General features: G+C 32.3%; 2 protein-coding genes across 3 annotated transcripts; both read right to left on the bottom strand.

The window, feature by feature from the left end:
* Positions 1 to 367: 367 nt before the first annotated feature.
* Positions 368 to 8819, bottom strand: LOC146919686 (Major facilitator superfamily protein). 2 transcript variants are annotated; one of them, XM_085713115.1, is made up of 10 exons: positions 8467 to 8819; positions 5819 to 5963; positions 5076 to 5244; positions 4696 to 4951; positions 3503 to 3591; positions 3042 to 3224; positions 2859 to 2944; positions 2699 to 2783; positions 1159 to 1295; positions 368 to 1054 (listed from the first exon to the last, which is right to left on the bottom strand). In XM_085713115.1, the coding sequence occupies exons 1-9, from the start codon at positions 8660 to 8662 to the stop codon at positions 1161 to 1163; spliced, it is 1344 nt and encodes a 447-aa protein (XP_085569241.1). In that variant the 5' UTR covers positions 8663 to 8819; the 3' UTR covers positions 368 to 1054; positions 1159 to 1160. The 2 variants fall into 2 exon arrangements, with proteins under 2 accessions (XP_085569241.1, XP_085569240.1); XM_085713114.1 differs by having other exon boundaries at positions 368 to 1295.
* Positions 8820 to 11094: 2275 nt separating this feature from the next.
* Positions 11095 to 16021, bottom strand: LOC146919685 (Ribonuclease III family protein). The gene is made up of 5 exons (XM_085713113.1): positions 15105 to 16021; positions 14030 to 14231; positions 13592 to 13792; positions 12848 to 12934; positions 11095 to 11767 (listed from the first exon to the last, which is right to left on the bottom strand). Exons 1-5 carry the CDS (start codon positions 15887 to 15889, stop codon positions 11450 to 11452), a joined length of 1593 nt encoding a protein of 530 aa, XP_085569239.1. The 5' UTR covers positions 15890 to 16021; the 3' UTR covers positions 11095 to 11449.
* Positions 16022 to 20734: the final 4713 nt, after the last annotated feature.

Genomic DNA, 20734 nt, shown 5'->3' with positions numbered 1-20734 from the left:
TGTTTAGTTGGATCCTTCTACTCGACAGTGCCAACTGATATCTTCCAGAGACCGCAGCAGTTTCAAATAACTTGTGTGAAATGCAACCGATTTGGCAAATACAATTGCTATTCAAAGTTTACAACCTTTTTTTTTCCAATATACCTTAGGTCTATAATCTCTACTTTTTATACAATTGCAGATCAACAATGTTTGCTTGAAAGCAAACATTGATCTCCATCTTAAAAAATTCCTTCAGACATTAAATTGTGAATGTTATGATGAGTTTGGATTAACTTCAAAAGAAATATTGTACCAAAAAAAAAAACTTCAAAAGAAATACTTTTTTTTTTAAAGAAAAGTAAAGAAAAGAAATACTTTTATGATGTACAGAAATAACTACTCTTCCTAATAGGTGAAAAAACATTAAACATACATCTGTTTATCAGCAAGTTTTTTTACATTGCTCCTTTTGGTATAATACAAGCACAAATAGAAGAATAAAAAACTTGCATACCTACCACGGTTGCAAGTTTTGACACCATAAAAACCTTTTTTTTTTTGCTCATAACTTGTTAGCATGCAAGGATTAGTCAGGTGTTATAGGTTATACTAATACTAATACACTAGGTTCTGCATAACTAACAATCCCAACTCACATTAGTGACGCTAACAAAGCCTAAATTATAAGATTCAATTTTCACCTTGTGATCTTCATGTGCATTTCCAGAGAAACTTCCCACCGTAAGCAGATTGTGATAGCGGCTTCAGATGCTTGCTCAGTTGATTATATATCCTCCATAAGCAAATACAGGGAGAAAAGAATGGAAGTAACAATATATCGGTAGAATCATAAGCCCATTAGTCTTCCATAATTTGAAATGGTAGACATGAAGTAGAAGAGAACTTGGTATCACAGACTGAATCCAAAGAATGAATTAAAATGTGAAGTTTCAATGTTCAGTCTCCTTACAGAAAGTACCCCAATAACAGTCCAGTTCAGCATTCACTAAAAGTTGATGTTGTATTCACTAGTAGTTGATGTTGTGTTTCTTTGATTTCTTTTCACTCTTGCCTGCATTTTCATCATCTAAGTTATTAATCTTTTTCCCAGAGTGTACGAGAGAGACCGACATCCACTACTACCAAATCCTGCAAAAGAGGGTGTATTATTTATACATTCACTGTTTATGCCAGTTGTTATAAGGTTGCTTCCCGCATTGCTTCAGGGCATGCATGCATCCAGCTGCTAACAACAAACCAAACGCACCAAACGCCATTAGAGTTGCATTTTCAACATTTCGATAATAGCCACCCTGCAACAGTAGAAAGGAAGTTAATATCTATATGACAGAAAATACACATAAAATGATTGAGAAATACATTTTTAGACAGAAGTTTATGCATTGAGAATATTTTTTTTTTTTTTTGATAAAGCTAAGAATGCATTAGAAACCAGGAGATGGCCTGAACCAGTTACATCAAAGAATCCAAAAGAGAAAACAAAATAAAACCAAAAGCCTACGCACTAGGTCAACCTAGAGAAGAACAATCCTAATCTATCCCTGTCAAGGAGAGAAAGAAACATCCCATGACTCAAACATATTTGGGATTGTTTTTAATTACACCCTTTTGGATCGAGTTTGGATGTGCTCACTAGTTTATGCATTGAGAATATTGCAAACAAATATTGAAGAGATGGATTACTCTGGTACCCTTTTTTCCAAGGGTAGCAAAAGTGAATTATCAATCATTTATTGCTTGTTGATAATGTTTAATGAAAATTTCTAAACATTTATAATAAAACTAACAATAAGTAATAAATACTAAATAACTTAGGAACATAACCTTGTACCAGAAAAAAACAACTAAGAAACAGAACCCTTGCGGTACCACAACTCCCTTAAGGCTCTGTTTGCGAGTTTGGAGGGGAGGGGAGGAAAGGGCTTTGGGTAAAAGGAATGAAGAAGTAAAAGGGATGAAGAGCTTTGGGAGGGGATGAATTTGGGGGGTTTATTATTCTTCATAATACAAATCCCCTCAAAATGATGGAACTCAAAAATTGTACCGTAGGATGATTTTGGAGGGTTTATATAATTTCTTCGAATTCAATCTATGTTGTTACAATACTCTCAAGATTAAATATATTAATCATAAACATTCGTTTATCATTCTCTACAAAATCACTATTTCAAAAAAGATGGAAGATTTCTCTATTTTTCACTCTACTGTCTACTCCCCTCCCCCCAATCCCGCAAACAGAGCCTAAAGGTATTTTACACCTAAAATATCATTCTATGGATTTGACCCTTCTTTGTGAACCTAATATGTATGCAATATCACCCTATAAGCTAATAAACTTCAGGGACAAGTTGGGGGCAATCAAAAAAGTTATGGCCATTTTCAAAGCAGTGGCAGCCAGCTTGATAAATTATTTACATAGATGACTCTCGTTGGCACAATAAGAATTTAAACAAGGACTAGTATCTGCTACTTTTACTAACAACGGAAGAATTTAAACAGGGCCACTCTTGAATAGAAAATTCTTATGCCACCCACTCTCAACAATTATGCCATTCTAACTTCAAAACCTTAAAAAATTATCTTTACTCATATGATATGGCTCATGTCAACTCATGTTAATAATGCCAAAATGGATAATTATACGTTTCCTACAATTTCAGAAAAGACTAAAAATAAATTATGCATAAATACACACTTGCAACACAGATAGCAGAATTGCAGCATTTGCAGGGGCAAGAGAGAGCCCCATCATCCCTCCACGCAATTCATTAGGTACATACCTGCAAACAAGGAAATTCAAATATAAATCCATTATTGAGCAAACAAAGAAGTACAACTCTTTGTAATGAGATTACATGGTCCTCAATCTAGCGAGAGATGGTAAAACGAAGCCAACGCAAGCATGAAACAAGCTAAAAAGTGTCACCAGAACTCCAATTTCCTGCATATGAAAAATTGATGAGTCAAATGTAGACTTCAAGATTGAAAATCTGACCAAAAGTATATTTGAGACTTTTTAAAGACAATAATAACTGCACCTGATAGTCATAGGCCACAATAGACAAGAGAGCAGCCAATATGATGTATGCAGATACTAGGCAGTCCTCAATTCTAAGTGATGATGGTCCACTAGTGAGACACGGAAAAACAGTGCTTCCTAGCATCCTTGAGCCCAAAAAGCATGCAAATATCAATCCTAATTGCACTTCTCGGCCGTCAGCCTAAAATCACATGCATTAAGAGTACATAAATATATACTGAAGCTGAAAATATAACAGGTTCAATAACATGAAGTGTTTTATTCAAAAAAATTCAATCATGGTGGATACATCTTCCTAAAATAATGAACTGAACAACAAAATCCCTTATTGGTTTCTGAATTAAGTTCATTTCTAGGTTCGCCAATACAAAGATCCTGAACAAATTGTTTCAAATATTCTCCAAATAAATTGAAGACACTGTATATCACAAGCTATACTCTAAAATTTTGATATCATACCACCACAGTAGGTGCCCAAAGCATCCAAAAAAGTCCAATGGAGAAGTGAAGGCTAGTTTGTGCCCATGTCAACAGCCATATCCTTTTATCTGTGGATTACAAATCATAATCAGTATGTCATTTAAATTTTACATTGATGGAATGTGTTTCTCTAGTGCCAACTCTTTTCCACATCTAACCTAGTGTATTACTATTACTATTACTATTACTATTACTATTACTATTACTATTACTATTACTATTACTATTACTATTACTATTACTATTACTATTACTACTACTACTACTACTACTACTACTACTACTACTACTACTACTACTATTACTATTACTATTACTATTATTACTATTACTATTATTACTATTACTATTACTATTATTATTACTATTATTATTATTATTATTATACCATGTCAGTTTGAACATAGAGATAGACTTTATCATGCACCATTCAGGTCTAATACAGCTTGAAAATGAAATTAAAACAGAAACAAGATCATACTGTTGACAAGGAAAATTGCATATAAAAAGATCACAAGCAAATGGTTGATCATCAGAAACTTAACAATTGCAAAAAAGCAACACAAATTCTGAGATACATTTTCATGCTGTCAAAAAGGTTAAATCTCAGCCATTAGATCCAAATTTAATACAGTTGAACAATTACGAGTATATTTCCTGTCTTATGGTATTTCCATTTTCCAGTAGATTCTTTTAGCAGGTTTCTTGCAACACAAGAAAGGAATTAATGGTGAACCATATATTAACCATATATTTATGAAACAATATAAAAATGATGCAAAGCAAAAACCGTCAAGGGAAAGTAATTGAGAACCAAATATATCAGGGATAGCAAGGGAAGAGAACAATTAGGAAAAGGAAAGCATGGGTAAATAGGTAGAAAATAATGAAGGAAAGAAATAGGCTTTTATAACATTGACTCATGGTAAAAGACTATACATGACCTGAAGACAAGGCATCAAAATTCATCTACTAGAGACATAAATCAAACGGACTAGCTTCTTTGTAATTCTAGAACGTTCATGGTTACTAATTGATAAGTTATCTGATTTCCAAAGAAATGTTGGGTACTGAAAATAGTGTAACTTTTTAAAAATAAATAAAATAATGAACTGTTTATTATTATAAAAGAATAAAGAGCAAAGAAGCCTGAGAAAAGCATGTGAGCTTACCACCAAAAATATATGTATAGAAGGACATACTATACTCCTTAAAAGATGTTGTTCCTGGGGTTTCTGTCCATCCTCTGGTGAGCAAAATGAAGCATACGATTGCTAAGAAGATGACAGCAAAGGAAGGAACGGTGTTTTTCTCCATATTATTACCAATCAGCCAATTTGCAAACATTTGGCTGGCAATAAAACATGCAGACTCAAAGAAAGTCATTAACCAATATGTGTCATTGAGTGAGTCAAGCCTGTGTCCTTGCTGCAGACAAAATACACAAAATAAGATTGAAATTTATGTGAAAAGAAATAAAATCTGAATCAGGTTATTTAGTAAGGAAGACTTGAGCTCTTACAGAAGGTAACAGAAGAAAATTACTGATTACCTTCTCATGTTGAATGACCATCCAAGTCTCAAAACTGAATGAGAATATTGTATTGGCCATAGAGAGACATATGCTAGTCATGAAAATGCTTGGTTGCTGTGTAATCTTCTTCCATACACCAACAAATAAGTGTAGGATGCAAAAGATCAAACAAACTTTCTTCTGACCTCTATACATATAGAAAGTAGTAAGTTAGTTTAACATTAACAAAAACTTCAAAACTTCTTTTGGAAAATGCATGTCTTGGTTGTGCATTGTTTAGGTAGTACTTCTGGAATAACAAAGATGTTTATATCAGTAATAGCAAATCCTGCTTCAAGTTCAAATCACACGTAGAAGCATGCTTTAACCAATGTGATAGAAACATTGAAAAGTAATACATAGGAAAATGAAACTGACATCACATAAAATCATCCTTAAAATTTGGAAATGCACAGTTCTTGGAAGGTTGCATTTTCAAAATAAAAAGTACACCATAATAATCATCTCAAATATCCACCAAAATCAACATAAAATACATCAGCGAATTGAGAAATATCAACAATCAGTGTTAGTAATTCTTCCAAAAGGAAGGAACTTCATACTATAATTTGGCTGATAAATACCACTACAACATAAAATAATTAAACAAATCTTATTTACTGCAACAAAATTTTCTTATATTTACAAATACTGAATTACAAAAACATAATTAGGGTTTCTAATTGATCTAGTAATGACAGCGAGTAAAACTAGAGACTCACATCAAATCTGAAAGCATGCCAAGGAAAGGAGCAGCAAAGAGAGCAGTTGTATAACCATAACAGAGAGACATGATCATCTTCTCCCTGTCAAATCCATGTGAAGCTAACTCATACTCCCCAAACACTGACCATAGACCTTCCACAACTGAGAAAACAGAAATTTACAACAAATGAAATCATCATTCATAATTTCACACCTTCGATCTATAAAACTTAACTGAGTAACTATCATTACAAACAAAATTGAATTCACTATTCAGTTTCCAAAACATAACCGCTTTAGAAAAACAATATACAAATAAAATTTCTTAACAAAAATTAAGAAAACAATGAATATTCAGCTTAGTTACACGGAGATTCTACAAGCAAACAATGAATATTCATTATTTCACACCTCCGATCTAAAACTCAATTGAGAATCAAATTCAACATTCAGTTTCCAAATCATAACAGATTTAGAAATAACAATACACAAATAAAATTTCATAACAAAAACCTACGAAGCACGGACACGATACGTGTATCGGATACGTAACCGATACGGCAATACGTCAAAAATTGAAAAATATAGGATACGATATGTTAAAGATACGTATATAAAAAAAATTAAAATAAAATGAAAATGAAAATAAAATCAGAACACAAACTCAAGAGAAGCAGTGTTTCAAACTAAAATCAAAACTTTGGCCAATTAAAATAAAATGGAAATTGTGAACCGTTGTCATAGACCAAACTCAGAAGCCAACAAAATCTGTAACACATTGCTAAATATTAAATCCTATGCAGCAGCGATGCGCCTAAATAGCCACTGAATCGTATCTGATACGTATTGAAGGAGTATCTGAAACTTTTTACTTAAAAAATAAAAAATTTCGATACGTCGCAATACGCCTCCGACTCAGATACGTCTGACCGTTTAGCTTTCCTCTCCTTAATTACTATTTTCAAATTTAATGACATCATCTCTCTACTTTAATTGATTCATCTAAATTCTGATTCACCCATTTAACTTCTAAGCATTTTTCAAGACTGGTTTATTTTTCCCATAATTCTTTTAGTGTGCAAATTCAATTCACGGTTGTGCCTATTCACAATTACCAATTCTGAAGTCTCTGAACAAACCACTATATAGAGGATACAAACAAACTCACTAGTCACTACTAGAGTATCCACCTTTGAAGGCAGTAGAGCACTCCTTCTTCCAAACCAGTCAAAGAGGCAGAACTCAGAAGCAACACAATGTCAGCAACATCTTCTAATTCCAACTCAAAAATTCCAAGTAAGTTTCTTTCTGAAAATGTTTTAGAAACAGTACCCTTGTTTACTATTCAGACATAAGCCCAACAAGGACGATGATCATCTTGTAAAACATTTTCAGAAAGAAACTTAGTTGGAATTTTCGAGTTGGAATTAGAAGATGTTGCTGACATTGTGTTGCTTCTGAGTTCTTCCTCTTTGACTGGTTTGGATGAAGGAGTGCTCTACTGCCCTTTCCTTCAAAAGGTGGATACTCTAGTAGTGACTAGTGAGTTTGTATCCTTTATATAGTGGTTTGTTCAGACTTCAGAATTGGTAATTGTGAACAGGCACAACCGTGAACTGAATTTGCACACTACAAGAATTATGGGAAAAATAAACCAGTCTTGAAAAATGCTTAGAAATTAAATGGGCGCAACAGAATTTAGATGAATCAATTAAAGTAGACATTAATCAGAAAATAGTAATTAAGGAGAGGAAAGCTTATCGCAGTGTGCCGGCAACGTATCGGAATTTTTTATTTTTATTTGTTAAGTAAAAAAAATTCGTATACTCCTTCGATACATATAGACGGCGTATCGGAGTGTATTGGATACGATTGCTATTTAGGCGTATCGGTGCTTCATAGACAAAAACTAAGAAAACAATGAATGTTCATCTAAGTTACGCAGAGATTCTAATTTCTACCTCCATAAACAAGAAATTTAAAATCCAATCTGGATCTCTCACATTTTCTACGAAACCTAACTGTTTTAAATTGAAGAAGATAATGAGCCTGAAAAATACGACTAAATCATCATTTGTAATTTCACACCTCCGATCTAAAACTTAATTGAGTAACTTAACAGATTCCAAAATTGAATTCAACATTCAGTTTCCAAGCAAAATTGAATTCAACATTCAGTTTCCAAAACCTAACAGATTCAAAAATAATACTGCACAAAAAAAATTCATACAAAGATTAAGAAAACAACGAATATTCATCTGGAGATATTCAAATTCCATCTCCATAAACAAAAGAAATTCAAAATTTTGAAATCAGATTTATCACATTTTCTACGAAACCTATCAGTATTAAGTTGAAGAAGAAAATGAACAAAATCGAACTCAATATTCAATTTCAAAACATAACAGATTTAGAAATAACAATATACAAATAAAACTTCATAACAAAAACTAAGAATATGATGAATGTTCTACCTAAGTTACACAGAGATTCCAGTTTCAACCTCTATAAACTATATAAACTCAAAATTTCCTCTCACATTTTCGATTAAACCTAACAGTGCTGTAAAATTGAAGAAGAAAACAAACCTAAAATGATTAAAAGATTCCGATCTATCACATTTTCTAGAAAACCTAACAGTTTCAAATTGAGGACGAAAACGAACCTGAAGCGAGAGAATAAACGACGAGAAAGTTGCGTTGGAAACGAAGAAACGATGAAGAGATTCCATGATCGAAGATTGTGGAAGTTCTGTTAGCAGCATGAGGATAAAGAAAGATCGAGAATATGCAACAAACGAAGATGAATATGAAAATTGATGGATTCAGTTCCCAAATGGAACTTTCAATAACCACTCCCATTGGCGTTTTATATAGTTTTGATTTGAAAACGCGCGAAGAGAGAATGTAATAATGTATTTATATTCCGTTAGGATCCGAGATAGATTTGATCGATGAGAGAAAGTTCAGAGAGTACAGTAACTTCTCGTTGCAATGCAGACGCAAAACTGTTTAAAATGAAGAATATGACGACGACGTTTTTAGCTCAAATCTCTTTGGTTCTCTTTGTGAAAAATGATTTGGTAAAACTAATTTTGTTTCTTTGACAATTAAATTAATTTTGGTTACAATCACTGTCTATCGTGTAAAATTGAGTTCTACAATAATTAATTTCAAATCTCAACTTTTAGTTAGAATAAATTATTGAGGTAACGGTAATTCTTAATCAATTTTTTTTTATTTTTAAGAAACTAGATTAGTTCAGACATCATTGAGAATCGGACATAACATTTTGATGAGGAGCATACTTCAAGATTTTAAGGCAACACACCATTAGACAAACTTAAGTTGGTTAAAATATTTTTTTAAAAGGTATTTTAATCAAAAACATTAAAATATGTTAAAATCAATTTTATGATTTCAAAATGAGCAATGTTATTTGCACAACTCTTTTGAAACAACTTTTGGGACAACCTTGTTGTTCTATCTTCTCATTGGTCAAAAATACTAGAAAGAGAAAAAGGAAGAGAGAGAATAAGAATACAATGTGAGTATGAGAGAGAAATTTGTTTAAAAGTTGTACCAAAATGATTGTTCAAATATCATTTCTCTTTCAATATAAGAGTATTTATAAACTGAGAAGGAGTATTAAAACAATAAAAGTGCGAAGAAGTTGTATCAAAAGTGGTTAATTTTTTATTGTTCAAATACTATTACTCTGAAAGAGAAAGAGAAATATTATTTGTGCAATCATTTTACAACTACTTTTGGACAAACTATTTCTCTCTTACATTATGTGTTTATTTGCTCTCTTCATTTTTATTTCTATTGTCTAGGACAAATAAGAGGAGGGGAAAGAAGGTTGTCACAAATTGTTCTCAAAACTAATGAAATTTCAATTTATCTCTAAATTAGAAAATTATTAACCACGTAAGCTACTTGCAGACAATTTAAGCAGAAAATGTCTTACAGGTTCAAACTTCAAACTCACTTTTTGGTCAAAAAAGAAAAGTTCAATCTCGTTCCATAATTTTGATAATATCGGCTAAAGATTTATGTTAGGAGCCTTAATTAAGAAATATATTCATTGTAATTGTGTTTACTGGGATTTGAGATGTTTCTTAAACTCCACAACAAATATAGCACTCCTTTTGCTGAAGAGGTAACATAGACAATTGTAAAGGCACTACAAAACTAAAATCTATGTTTGGTTAGTAAAGGCTATTCAATTCAATTGGACTGGGAAGTATAGACCCTTTTACAATTTCCTTGGCGATTTAAGAATTATACATGATCTTACATTAGCATAATCAAAAGGTATTGTTGAAGTAGACATCATCACATTGTTGAAGAATGTGAGGTTACATGTGGTTTATCTTGCAGGTGGTGGTTGTGTTGTTGAGATTGAAAGAAACTCCTGGTAAATGAGGTGATTGTGTTGGTGTTATTATTGGCGAATTGAGTGGTGGCTTGGGTGTGTATGAGAATGAGAACAAGGGTGTAGTGATGGTGATTCTAGGCCTAGCAAGATGGTTCACAGGTACAGATATTATAGGCTTCAAATATTTGCTCTCACGAGTTAGGGAGTAGTTGATGCCTGATGGTGAACCTTAGATAGAGCTATGAAAATTCATCATCTTATAGTGAATTCACATCTGTTCCTCAAATATGTAGTCTCAAGTTCAAATAGTATTTCATAAATGAGTTATTTCTTCAAAAAAAAAAGTTTCATAAATGAGTCTTGCTAACGACTCTTTAAAGATTCATAATTACAAAAATGTTAGTTGAAAAAGTTAAATAGATCGATTCCAATACATTGAGTTCATCAGTTTCTATAAAAATTTATTAAGGTTGTTAAAGAGTGCTCTTGAGACACTTGTTAACATTTCCCTTTGTAAATATTGTAATTCAACCTTAAATTCGTTTAAAATCCTCGAAGGAATTACTCTCTACGGTTATCCCTGAAGAATAAAAATAAAAAACACAAACAGAAAGATGATAAAAGCTCTATTTAATCATCAAGTAGTCTCTCTTTAACCCCCCCAATCTCTCCTCTTTTTCACCTCTGTTTTAATTTGAATGGATGATAGAAGCTCCCATTTGTCAAATAATTCACAAGGGCACGCTTTAAATCATCACATTAATTGAAGCAATCTGATTCAATGAAAATCTTTTTTTTTTTTTTTGCCAATGGACCTCGAGCATCTAAACACAACCAAAACATGTAGATTTGCTTGTCAGCCAAAAATGGTAGACATTTCTGTTTCTTAAACACTACTTCAAAATGATACAAGTTAAGGCTACACTTAGTTTTCTCATTTATTCATTAAAAATCCCAAATTGAATTTTCAAATAATCATACAACACAACATTTTTGTAATCGTGTTTTTGCTCCATGATCTGAGCCATGGAGAGTAGAGCAAGCAGTCATGTATGTATCCTCATCTCTGTTCCGGTTATCTAAGGTGCCCACTTCTAACAAGTAGAGTACAATCAATATATACAAGAGCAACTTTCAAAGAAGAATATGTAAATAACCTAAAAACTAAGTGGATCAAATCATGGTATGGAAAAGCAAGGGGATGGAAAAATAAAAGGTGAAAAAGCAAACCGAGAGTACTCTATTGCCATGTCATTCTTGTCTCATATTTAGACCTCTTTAGGCTGAATCTGCTCAAAGTCAAAAAACTCAAACATCAGACGTCTCACATCACGTTTCCCATAAACAAGATATGAGAGTCCATGAATAGCTTGATTAACAGCTGTTGTGGCTGGGTTTCTCCGTCTCCGGTTGCGCTCATAAGCAGTTTGAACATTATCATCATATATAATAAAACGGTGAAGCTGTTTGGCCCTCAAGTATCTTCCACAAAATTTGTTCAGAAGAATGCGACGATGTTTCTCTTGCAGCCACAACCCAGGAGCATCTAAATGCTTCATCAACAATCTTTCAGCCATCACCAAATCCTTAAGAAAATAAAAACGTTGTAATTCATGAAGTATTCAATGAAGAAGAAAACTATATATAAAATATAGTAGATAGCCATCACCAAATCCTTAAGAAAATAAAAACGTTGTAATTCATGAAGTATTCAATGAAGAAAACTAAATATAAAATATAGAAGTAGATAGTAAATATTGACAAAATTGTCTGTCCCCTTTTCCTGTATCGTCAGTAATAATGTGACACATCAATTAAATATTTACAAATTTTGTGCTTCCAACGGCTCACATAAGGTTTCTCCTTCCAGAAGCTCGGGAGACACTCAGTTCTCTATTTCTGTTTCAAACTCTCCCCCTCAGCATCTGTCCCAATGCCTTGTTAACATCATCTTTTTTGTTCGTCTTTCAAAATCACAGACACATATTAGGCTCCTGTGTCTCGCTCTGCATCAAGCCTCAAAAACATGGTCACCCACCTCTCTTGTTTATATTTCAGAATCTCATGCTCTGTCACTCTAAACATATGCCACTGCTCAAAGTCTCAAACCAATACGTCAAGCCTCACCTTCAGTAACTTTCAAACAATTATATTGAATCATAAACACAAACCAAACATCCCTTCCCGTAATTGTACTGCAGCTATTCTTCTGAGCTAAAAACATATCTCAGTTTTTCATGCCCATATCTGAGTGGAAATTCCACATAATTCCCTGCCCATCTTTCTCTTAGGTTTTTCATGGAAACTTTTATTTTTTTTCTGATTTTTCATGAAAACTTTTCACATCTAAGATCAGGGTCAGGAAATAAAGGAAACTTACTTAACTTGTAATGCTTGCAACATAACATTGTTTTCATGTTACAAGTAATACCTGTTGCAATCTATTTTTATCCAAGCTATTTTTCAGAATAATGAAATAAATAACCATGAGTCCCAGTCCCCGTCTCCGTCTCCTCACCTCACTTTTTTCTATTCAAGATTCGTGTAAAGTTTAGCAGAGCTATTTATCGCATTTCTGATAATAGGGAAAGGGGGCAGAAGATGATAAATTCCATTAATGAAATTAGAGTCTTCCTGAAGACTTTCTACAAATGAAAGAACAGTACCTGTATCGTTTTTCCAACATATTCTAATCTCTCAAAGCAAAATCGAGGATGCTCAAATTTGTACTTTGATGGATGCAGAAAACAAAGCTGCAAGTGGACAAGACATTCAACATCAGCAAAGTGAGCAAACTTTTAAACTTCTAACTAGTAACTACCCACTTTACATCTTCAAAAGAAAAGTGAATAGTCTCAGAAGAGACAAGTTCACTTCTGAATCAAATATACTGACTGATTCCAAATTTTAAACTATTAATACACTTAGAACTTGAGTTGAGAGGTTCTAAAGTGGAACTGTGTTGTCATGTAGTGAACTGCGCAAAGGTGTGAAAATTATATAAACCGATTACTAAACAGCTAAACCAGGTGAGAAAATTACATAAACCATTTACATAAACAGCTAAACCGGGTAAAAACAGAATGGTCAAAAGCAATAACAAGTAACTTCCCTGAATTCAACACAAAAACTTAAAAGTATCACTGTAGGTGTAACAAGTCTGCAATTTTGACAAACGAAATTTTAAGATTTTAACCCTCGCCAATCACTATCACTAAACATCTTTGACGGAATTTAACACGATGCCTGAGAAGGATAATAAATAGAAGCATTGAGATTTGTTTGTTCGCTTGTTCAGAAATATGTGAAAGATAGAGCAGCCCTACTCTAGCAAGAGAGGACAGATTTGTGCTTTAAATAGCCAGAAAGGGAAAATGGGAAAGTAGAATGAAAGGCAATAGTAGAGCTACCTGCAATCCAAGTCCAAGCTCTATGTTCCTGGCTTCGGTAATTTCTGGAATTCTGTCTGTCATTTCTAATGGATATCCAAGTGCTCTCATAACTTGGGGTCTGCTATCATAATCCCATATATTTCCTCTGAATCGATGCATGCCAGGGGGAACACATGCTCTAAACAGCCTTGGATGAGTAAACAGAGCATCTGCAGGAGGCTGAATGAAGAACAGTGAACATCATTTCTGCCTCAATATAGAACATTCGATTGTAGGAAAGCAATATTGCATCAGAATTTAGTAATCGACTAATCGTGCAGAAAGCGCAGTTGAATTAGCTACGTAATCAGATTAAACAAGTCTGAGCTATGTGCAGTTGCTCATAATAAATGGATCTTGATGTGCTAACATTTTAAAAATAAATAACACTCTTAACAGAAGATATGTATAGCTTGCCTTATAAGCAACAATATCTTGCCAGTTTAGCTTGTTTTCAAACTCAGCAGATACATAATCCACATCTCCAAGTTGTTTGCGCTCCCTAGGCTGGCAATCCTCATCATCTGGATCCATTCCGAACACTTCAAAAAGAACACGGTAGACTTCTGGAAGACCAAAACAAAGATAGATTGCCCCAAACAAAGCCCAAAATACCGACCTACGATAGAATAACAAATGTGAAAATGCAGCAAACAATTCAATTAAGAAATATATTATGTGCAAAGACCAACTCAATCATATAAGATGGTTCTGCTACAAATTGATTAACAGCATATGGGAAGTTAAGAATTCAACATTTTTGTCTTTCTTTCCTATGTCCTGTTTAGACAGTAAGCTAGCTAAGCAATTTATTTTGAATATCAGCAAATAATTTCAGCCTGAAAATGAGATAGCAACAAATATTTTCTACCAAAAAAAAAAAGAATACAACAGATATAAAGGTCATCGATCATATATGTATTTATTTAAACCTATAGTTTATATCACTATAACTCATGGTTTACATTATGTGTGACAATCAGACACAATACGAAACATAAACTTAAAAGTGCACAAGGATTTATGTCCAAATATCATTCATTATGTGAAGCCAATACAAATATTAACATAATTTCAAATACCAATAGACATAGACAGAAAACCATATTATGCAAATGAATATCAGATATCCATGCAAGCTTAATTCATGAGAGTAAATGCTTATATTTAATCCTTATCCTAACAAATCAATTCAGTTTGGCTAGTGACATCAAATGATCATAGACCGGTCACATGATATCTAACTAACCCTATCAAATAAATTACGCAATGTGAGAAGAATATAGCTAACTCGGTAAAGTGATATCGTTTATTAAAATATCTCAACAAATACCTACATAGTAAAATTTGATTGAACGACGGTGTGAGTGCATAGTTATCAAAATCTATTGTAATTTGTAAGTACATGAAATTTTACATACAATAAGAACTTACACCAACATAATATAAAAATTATAATGTAGACGAACATTGAAGTAAAATTAGAACTTACTTGACAGGTCCTTCTCTATCCCTCCTCACAATCTTATCCATATTATCATACGGAAATATCAAATTCTGCAAACTAGCAGCTTTAATCCACTTAGGCAAATTCTCCTTCCCAATCAACCCATAAACTCTCTCCCTCATCGGACCAGGCAATTCCCTCGGATACCTCTGCAAAAAGAATTCAGCCAATGCCAATTCCAGCACATATTGCCCTAAGAAAAACAACCTAGAATGCCCAGACCTAACATGCTTCGTCTTTGTTCTCTCACACGAAGGATGCTGAAAGGCCAAATACAACAAAGTATCAAACTGTTTGGCAGGATTATCATCCTCTAATGTGTCTGATGGTTCAAGTGAGTATCCAAGCGCTTGTTTCGCTTCGAGTAAATACTCATCTATCCATAATTTATCGGCATTGTTAAGGCGCGACGAAGGTAGACAAGAACTTAATAATGGGAATGATTTTAGTGAAAGCTGTGGACTGTTAAGAAATCTTTCTGCGAGTTTTTTGTCATCTAGTGGGGGTTTTAGAATGTAACGTCTTGGTGGTGATTTTGATTTTGGGTTAGTGATCTTCTTGCGTTCTGCTAGTTCTTTAAGAAGTCGTTGAGGATTGTTATTTCTAGGGAAGTCTTTTGTTGGGTCTATTGCAACTGCGAGAACGTGAAGAGGGTAGTTTCGGGATTTGGTGTTTTTGATTAAGATTTGGATGGGGAAAGGAGAGAAGGAGGATGAGAATGAGAAGTTAGTTGGTTTTGGGGAGAGTGAAAAAGAGGATGAGAGTTCCATTGTAGTTGTTTGAAGATTGAATTGTGCTGGGAAATGTTGATAGTGGAAAATAAAATTGGAGGGGTTGTGAAGATTAATGGGATTGATTTGTGGATTTTTGTATTGGTTTTGACATTGTAGATGAAGGGGTTTGGGGGGTTTGTGTTGCTGGGTTTTGGACAGGGTTGGATAAGGTGCAGTGAAAATGGGATGCAGATTCTCTGCAGTTCATGAAATGCTGCAGTCACGTGTTCTAAAAAAACCTTAGCCATCAGATCAATCCTACGTATTCAGATGGGTTGCATGAGGTTTTTTAAATTTCTAAAAAACCTTAGTCACAACTCTGGCGACGTTAGGGTTACGACGACGGCGGATGGTGAAGAAACTGGTCGCGATTTTGGATGGACTCTATCTGACTTGTTTTATTATTATTTATTATAAAAAATTAAAAATGTTTGATATGTGTCATTATGTTGAGCACAAGATTGATCAGATGGATGAGATTGAGTCAAAGGCACGTACCTTTCCCGCTCAAATTCCATTGTTGTTAAAGTATCCTAGTTCTTCAGCTTCTTCGACCCAGATAAAAAATTCCCAATTATCATCATGTACAAAGGAAAATCTAAATCAATCATGAATAAAAATGTATGACATTAAAAAACAAATAATTGTTGTTAAACAAACCTTTGGCAAAGGGCAAACATAGAAAGGTCTTCGTGTGTTTTTGAGCGTATATACTTTTCTTGCATCATAAATTATGGGACACCAACGTTCAAGCATTCTGACATCACCATTAAACATGGAGTTTGAAGATGAAACTCGAGTTTAAGAGCTCTTTTTGGCCAAACAACCACCACCCATCAATTCAGATTCAATTTGAACAAGTTTTATTGAAGAAATTCTGGATTGTAAATGAGAGATTGAAAAATTAGGGTTTGAAGTTTTTAGAATTTGGGAGCAAAGAGTTATTAATTAATGAAATAAATTTTGGGGATTTTGAACCGTAAATGAGAAATTGAAAAATTATTTCCAAGTTTATAGAATTGGGAAAGAAAAAGTTGTAATACACTATGTTAAAGAAGACAATGTTTTTGTGGATTTCAATCAAATTCGTCCGTGACAATTTTTTTCATTTTCGTTTATATTTATCTCTGGCATATGACTTGGCACATCGTGTAAGCAGTTAACGTCCCATAACAGCACCGTTAACGACCATCTAAACGACTTTTAATTTGAATTAGATAGTGTCATTTGCATATTGTTCTACTGTGAACAAAAAATCCATTGACGTCTTCAGGAAGCCAACACCAAGAATCTAACCCTTCAAGTCTCAATCTTGCTCCTCCCAGCCAGCAAAAATTCTAATGAATTTAAAAGTTTCAACACCTGACCCACTTCCATATATTCCCATCTTACCGTCCATTGACGCAATGATGCAATGATATATGCCCTAACCAAATATGCATCCAGAAACGAACATTTGTTTTATTGTTGTGCTTGCATCTAAATCGTGGCAAAAGTTATGGTGCATAAGGAGATCCTTATGCACCGTGCATAATTACTTTCTACATGCAACATAATTGCTTTCTACACTCCAAGTGAAAAAAATTATTTGGGTCCACTATAAAATCTATCTGTTTGTGGGCCTAATAAAGCCTTATATTATAATTTTTTTCTTAACAATTTATTTATGCAAAATAGCTTATCCGAAATAGTTTATTTATGCAAAACAACTTATTAGAATGATTTTTTAAGAACCGCTTATTCAAAACAACTTATTTATGCAAAACAGCTTATTCCGATTAATTTTAAAAACCAACTTATTCAAAATAGCTTATTTATGCAAAACAGCTTATTCGAAACAACTTATTATGATCACTTTTTTTAAAACCGCTTATTCAAAACAACTTATTTATGCAAAACAGCTTATTTGTTCAAAACAGCTTATTTATACAAAACAGCTTATTCCGATTTCATTTTAAAAAACAACTTATTCAAAACAACTTATTTATGCAAAACAACATATTTATGCAAAACAGCTTATTCAAAACAGCTTATTTGTGCAAAACAGCTTATTCGAAACAACTTATTTATACAAAATAGCTTATTTGTGCAAAACAATTTATTCAAAACAACTTATTTATACAAAACAGCTTATTTGTGCAAAACAGCTTATTTATACAAAACAACTTATTCCGATTTCATTTTAAAAAACAACTTATTCAAAACAACTTATTTATGCAAAACAACATATTTATGCAAAACAACTTATTCAAAACAGCTTATTTATGCAAAACAGCTTATTCGAAACAACTTATTTATACAAAAGAGCTTATTTGTGCAAAACAGCTTATTCAAAACAACTTATTTATACAAAACAGCTTATTTGTGCAAAACATCTTATTCAAAACAGCTTATTCCGATTAATTTTAAGAACCAACTTATTCAAAATAGCTTATTTATGCAAAACAGCTTATTCAAAACAACTTATTAGGATCACTTTTTTTAAAACCGCTTATTCAAAACAGCTTATTTATGCAAAACTTGTTCAAAACAGCTTATTCAAAACAGCTTATTTATACAAAGCAGCTTATTCCAATTTTATTTTAAAAAACAACTTATTCAAAACAACTTATTTATGCAAAACAACTTATTCAAAACAGCTTATTTATGCAAAACAGCTTATTCAAAACAACTTATTTATACAAAATAGCTTATTTGTGCAAAACAACTTATTCAAAACAACTTATTTATACAAAACGGCTTATTTGTGCAAAACAGCTTATTTATACAAAACAACGTATTCCGATTTCATTTTAAAAAACAACTTATTCAAAACAACTTATTTATGCAAAACAACATATTTATGCAAAACAACTTATTCAAAACAACTTATTTATGCAAAACAGCTTATTCGAAACAACTTATTTATACAAAAGAGCTTATTTGTGCAAAACAGCTTATTCAAAACAACTTATTTATACAAAACAGCTTATTTGTGCAAAACAGCTTATTCAAAACAGCTTATTTATACAAAACAGCTTATTCCGATTTCATTTTAAAAACAACTTATTCAAAACAACTTATTTATGCAAAACAACTTATTCAAAACAGTTTATTTATGCAAAACCGCTTATTCGAAACAACTTATTTATACAAAACAGCGTATTTGTGCAAAACAGCTTATTCAAAACAACTTATTCAAAACAACTTATTTATGCAAAACAACATATTTATGCAAAACAACTTATTCAAAACAGTTTATTTGTGAAAAACAGCTTATTCAAAACAGCTTCTTTATACAAAACTGCTTATTCGAAACAACTTATTTATACAAAATAGCTTATTTGTGCAAAACAGCTTATTCAAAACAACTTACTTATACAAAACAGCTTATTTGTGCAAAACAGCTTATTCAAAACAGCTTATTTATACAAAACAACTTATTCCGATTTCATTTTAAAAAACAACTTATTCAAAATAACTTATTTATGCAAAACAACATATTTATGCAAAAACAACTTATTCAAAACAGCTTATTTATGCAAAACAGCTTATTCGAAACAACTTATTTATACAAAATAGCTTATTTGTGCAAAACAGCTTATTCAAAACAACTTATTTATACAAAACAACTTATTTGTGCAAAACAACTTATTTATACAAAACAGCTTATTCCGATTTCATTTTAAAAAACAACTTATTCAAAACAACTTATATATGCAAAACAACATATTTATGCAAAACAACTTATTCAAATTAGCTTATTTATGCAAAACAACTTATTCGAAACAACTTATTTATACAAAATAGCTTATTTGTGCAAAACAGCTTATTCAAAACAACTTATTTATACAAAACAGCTTATTTGTGCAAAACAGCTTATTCAAAACAGCTTATTTATACAAAACAGCTTATTCGAAACAACTCATTTATATAAAATAGCTTATTTGTGCAAAACAGCTTATTCAAAACAACTTATTTATACAAAACAGCTTATTTGTGCAAAACAGCTATTTTGCACAAAATAAGCTGTTTTGAATAAGCTTTTTATGAGTTAGAGAGAGAAGTGAGTATGGATTATGAGTTTCTTTACTGCAACGTTGTTTAACATGTTATACACTGCAATTATTACTGAAACCATAATTATGGTTTAATGGTTTTGATAATCATGTATGTGAAACCAAGATAAATGTGTAATGATTTTTAATGAAATTATTATTGTTAGATGGTTTTGAATAATGATTAAGATGTTATACACTGAAATTATTACTGAAACCATAATTATGGTTTAATGGTTTTGATAGTCTTCTATGAGAAACCAAAATAATTGTCTAATGGTTTTGCTATGGCTATGGTTTCTGTGAGTTGGTTTCAAAACCATTTTGCTGTGGAAATGGTTTCCGTGAGTTGTACTCCAAAACCATTTTGCAGTGAAAATGGTTTCCGTGAGTAATGCTAACACCAAATCCGAACCGGATTGATCATAAACAACACAATTCATCACAACATTCTCAATAATTCATCAAATCCGAATTCCAGCTTATACCAACAGATTTCACATCGAATCATTTCCCAATTCCAGTGAAAATGGTCTTGTAATAAAAAAATTGTGATAAACATTTAAATCATTATTAAGTAACCACTTAATAGTACACACTTATAACCTAATGTGAATTAATCAATAAGTAACCACTTTTTTGTAAAGCCTCGTCATCTCTCTTTTATTTCTTACATTGTAAAACGAATTTCTGACTTTGTCTAAATATAATCGCGCTTTAATGGTTTTAATAGACTTGTATGTGAAAGAAAAACAATTGTCAAATGCTAAATAAAATAAAAGAATAGTGAAAATTATTATTGACA

This window comes from Medicago sativa, chromosome 5 (genome assembly GCF_051527215.1).
Source record: "Medicago sativa cultivar Bolivia chromosome 5, Bolivia_mono, whole genome shotgun sequence".
Taxonomy (NCBI): domain Eukaryota; kingdom Viridiplantae; phylum Streptophyta; class Magnoliopsida; order Fabales; family Fabaceae; genus Medicago; species Medicago sativa.
This window is presented reverse-complemented; position numbering and strand designations above follow the sequence as displayed.

Excerpts from the sequence above, each read along its gene's own strand:
- LOC146919686 (XM_085713114.1), bottom strand. The coding sequence starts at position 8,662 with ATGGGAGTGGTTATTGAAAGTTCCATTTGGGAACTGAATCCATCAATT. Across the intron at positions 3,592-4,695 it reads CTATACATATATTTTTGGTG|ATAAAAGGATATGGCTGTTG; the intron begins GTAAGCTCACAT and ends TGTAATCCACAG. Across the intron at positions 2,945-3,041 it reads TTGTGGCCTATGACTATCAG|GAAATTGGAGTTCTGGTGAC; the intron begins GTGCAGTTATTA and ends TTTCATATGCAG.
- LOC146919685 (XM_085713113.1), bottom strand. The coding sequence starts at position 15,889 with ATGGAACTCTCATCCTCTTTTTCACTCTCCCCAAAACCAACTAACTTC. Across the intron at positions 14,232-15,104 it reads GATAGAGAAGGACCTGTCAA|GTCGGTATTTTGGGCTTTGT; the intron begins GTAAGTTCTAAT and ends ATTCTATCGTAG. Across the intron at positions 13,793-14,029 it reads AAGATATTGTTGCTTATAAG|CCTCCTGCAGATGCTCTGTT; the intron begins GCAAGCTATACA and ends TTCTTCATTCAG.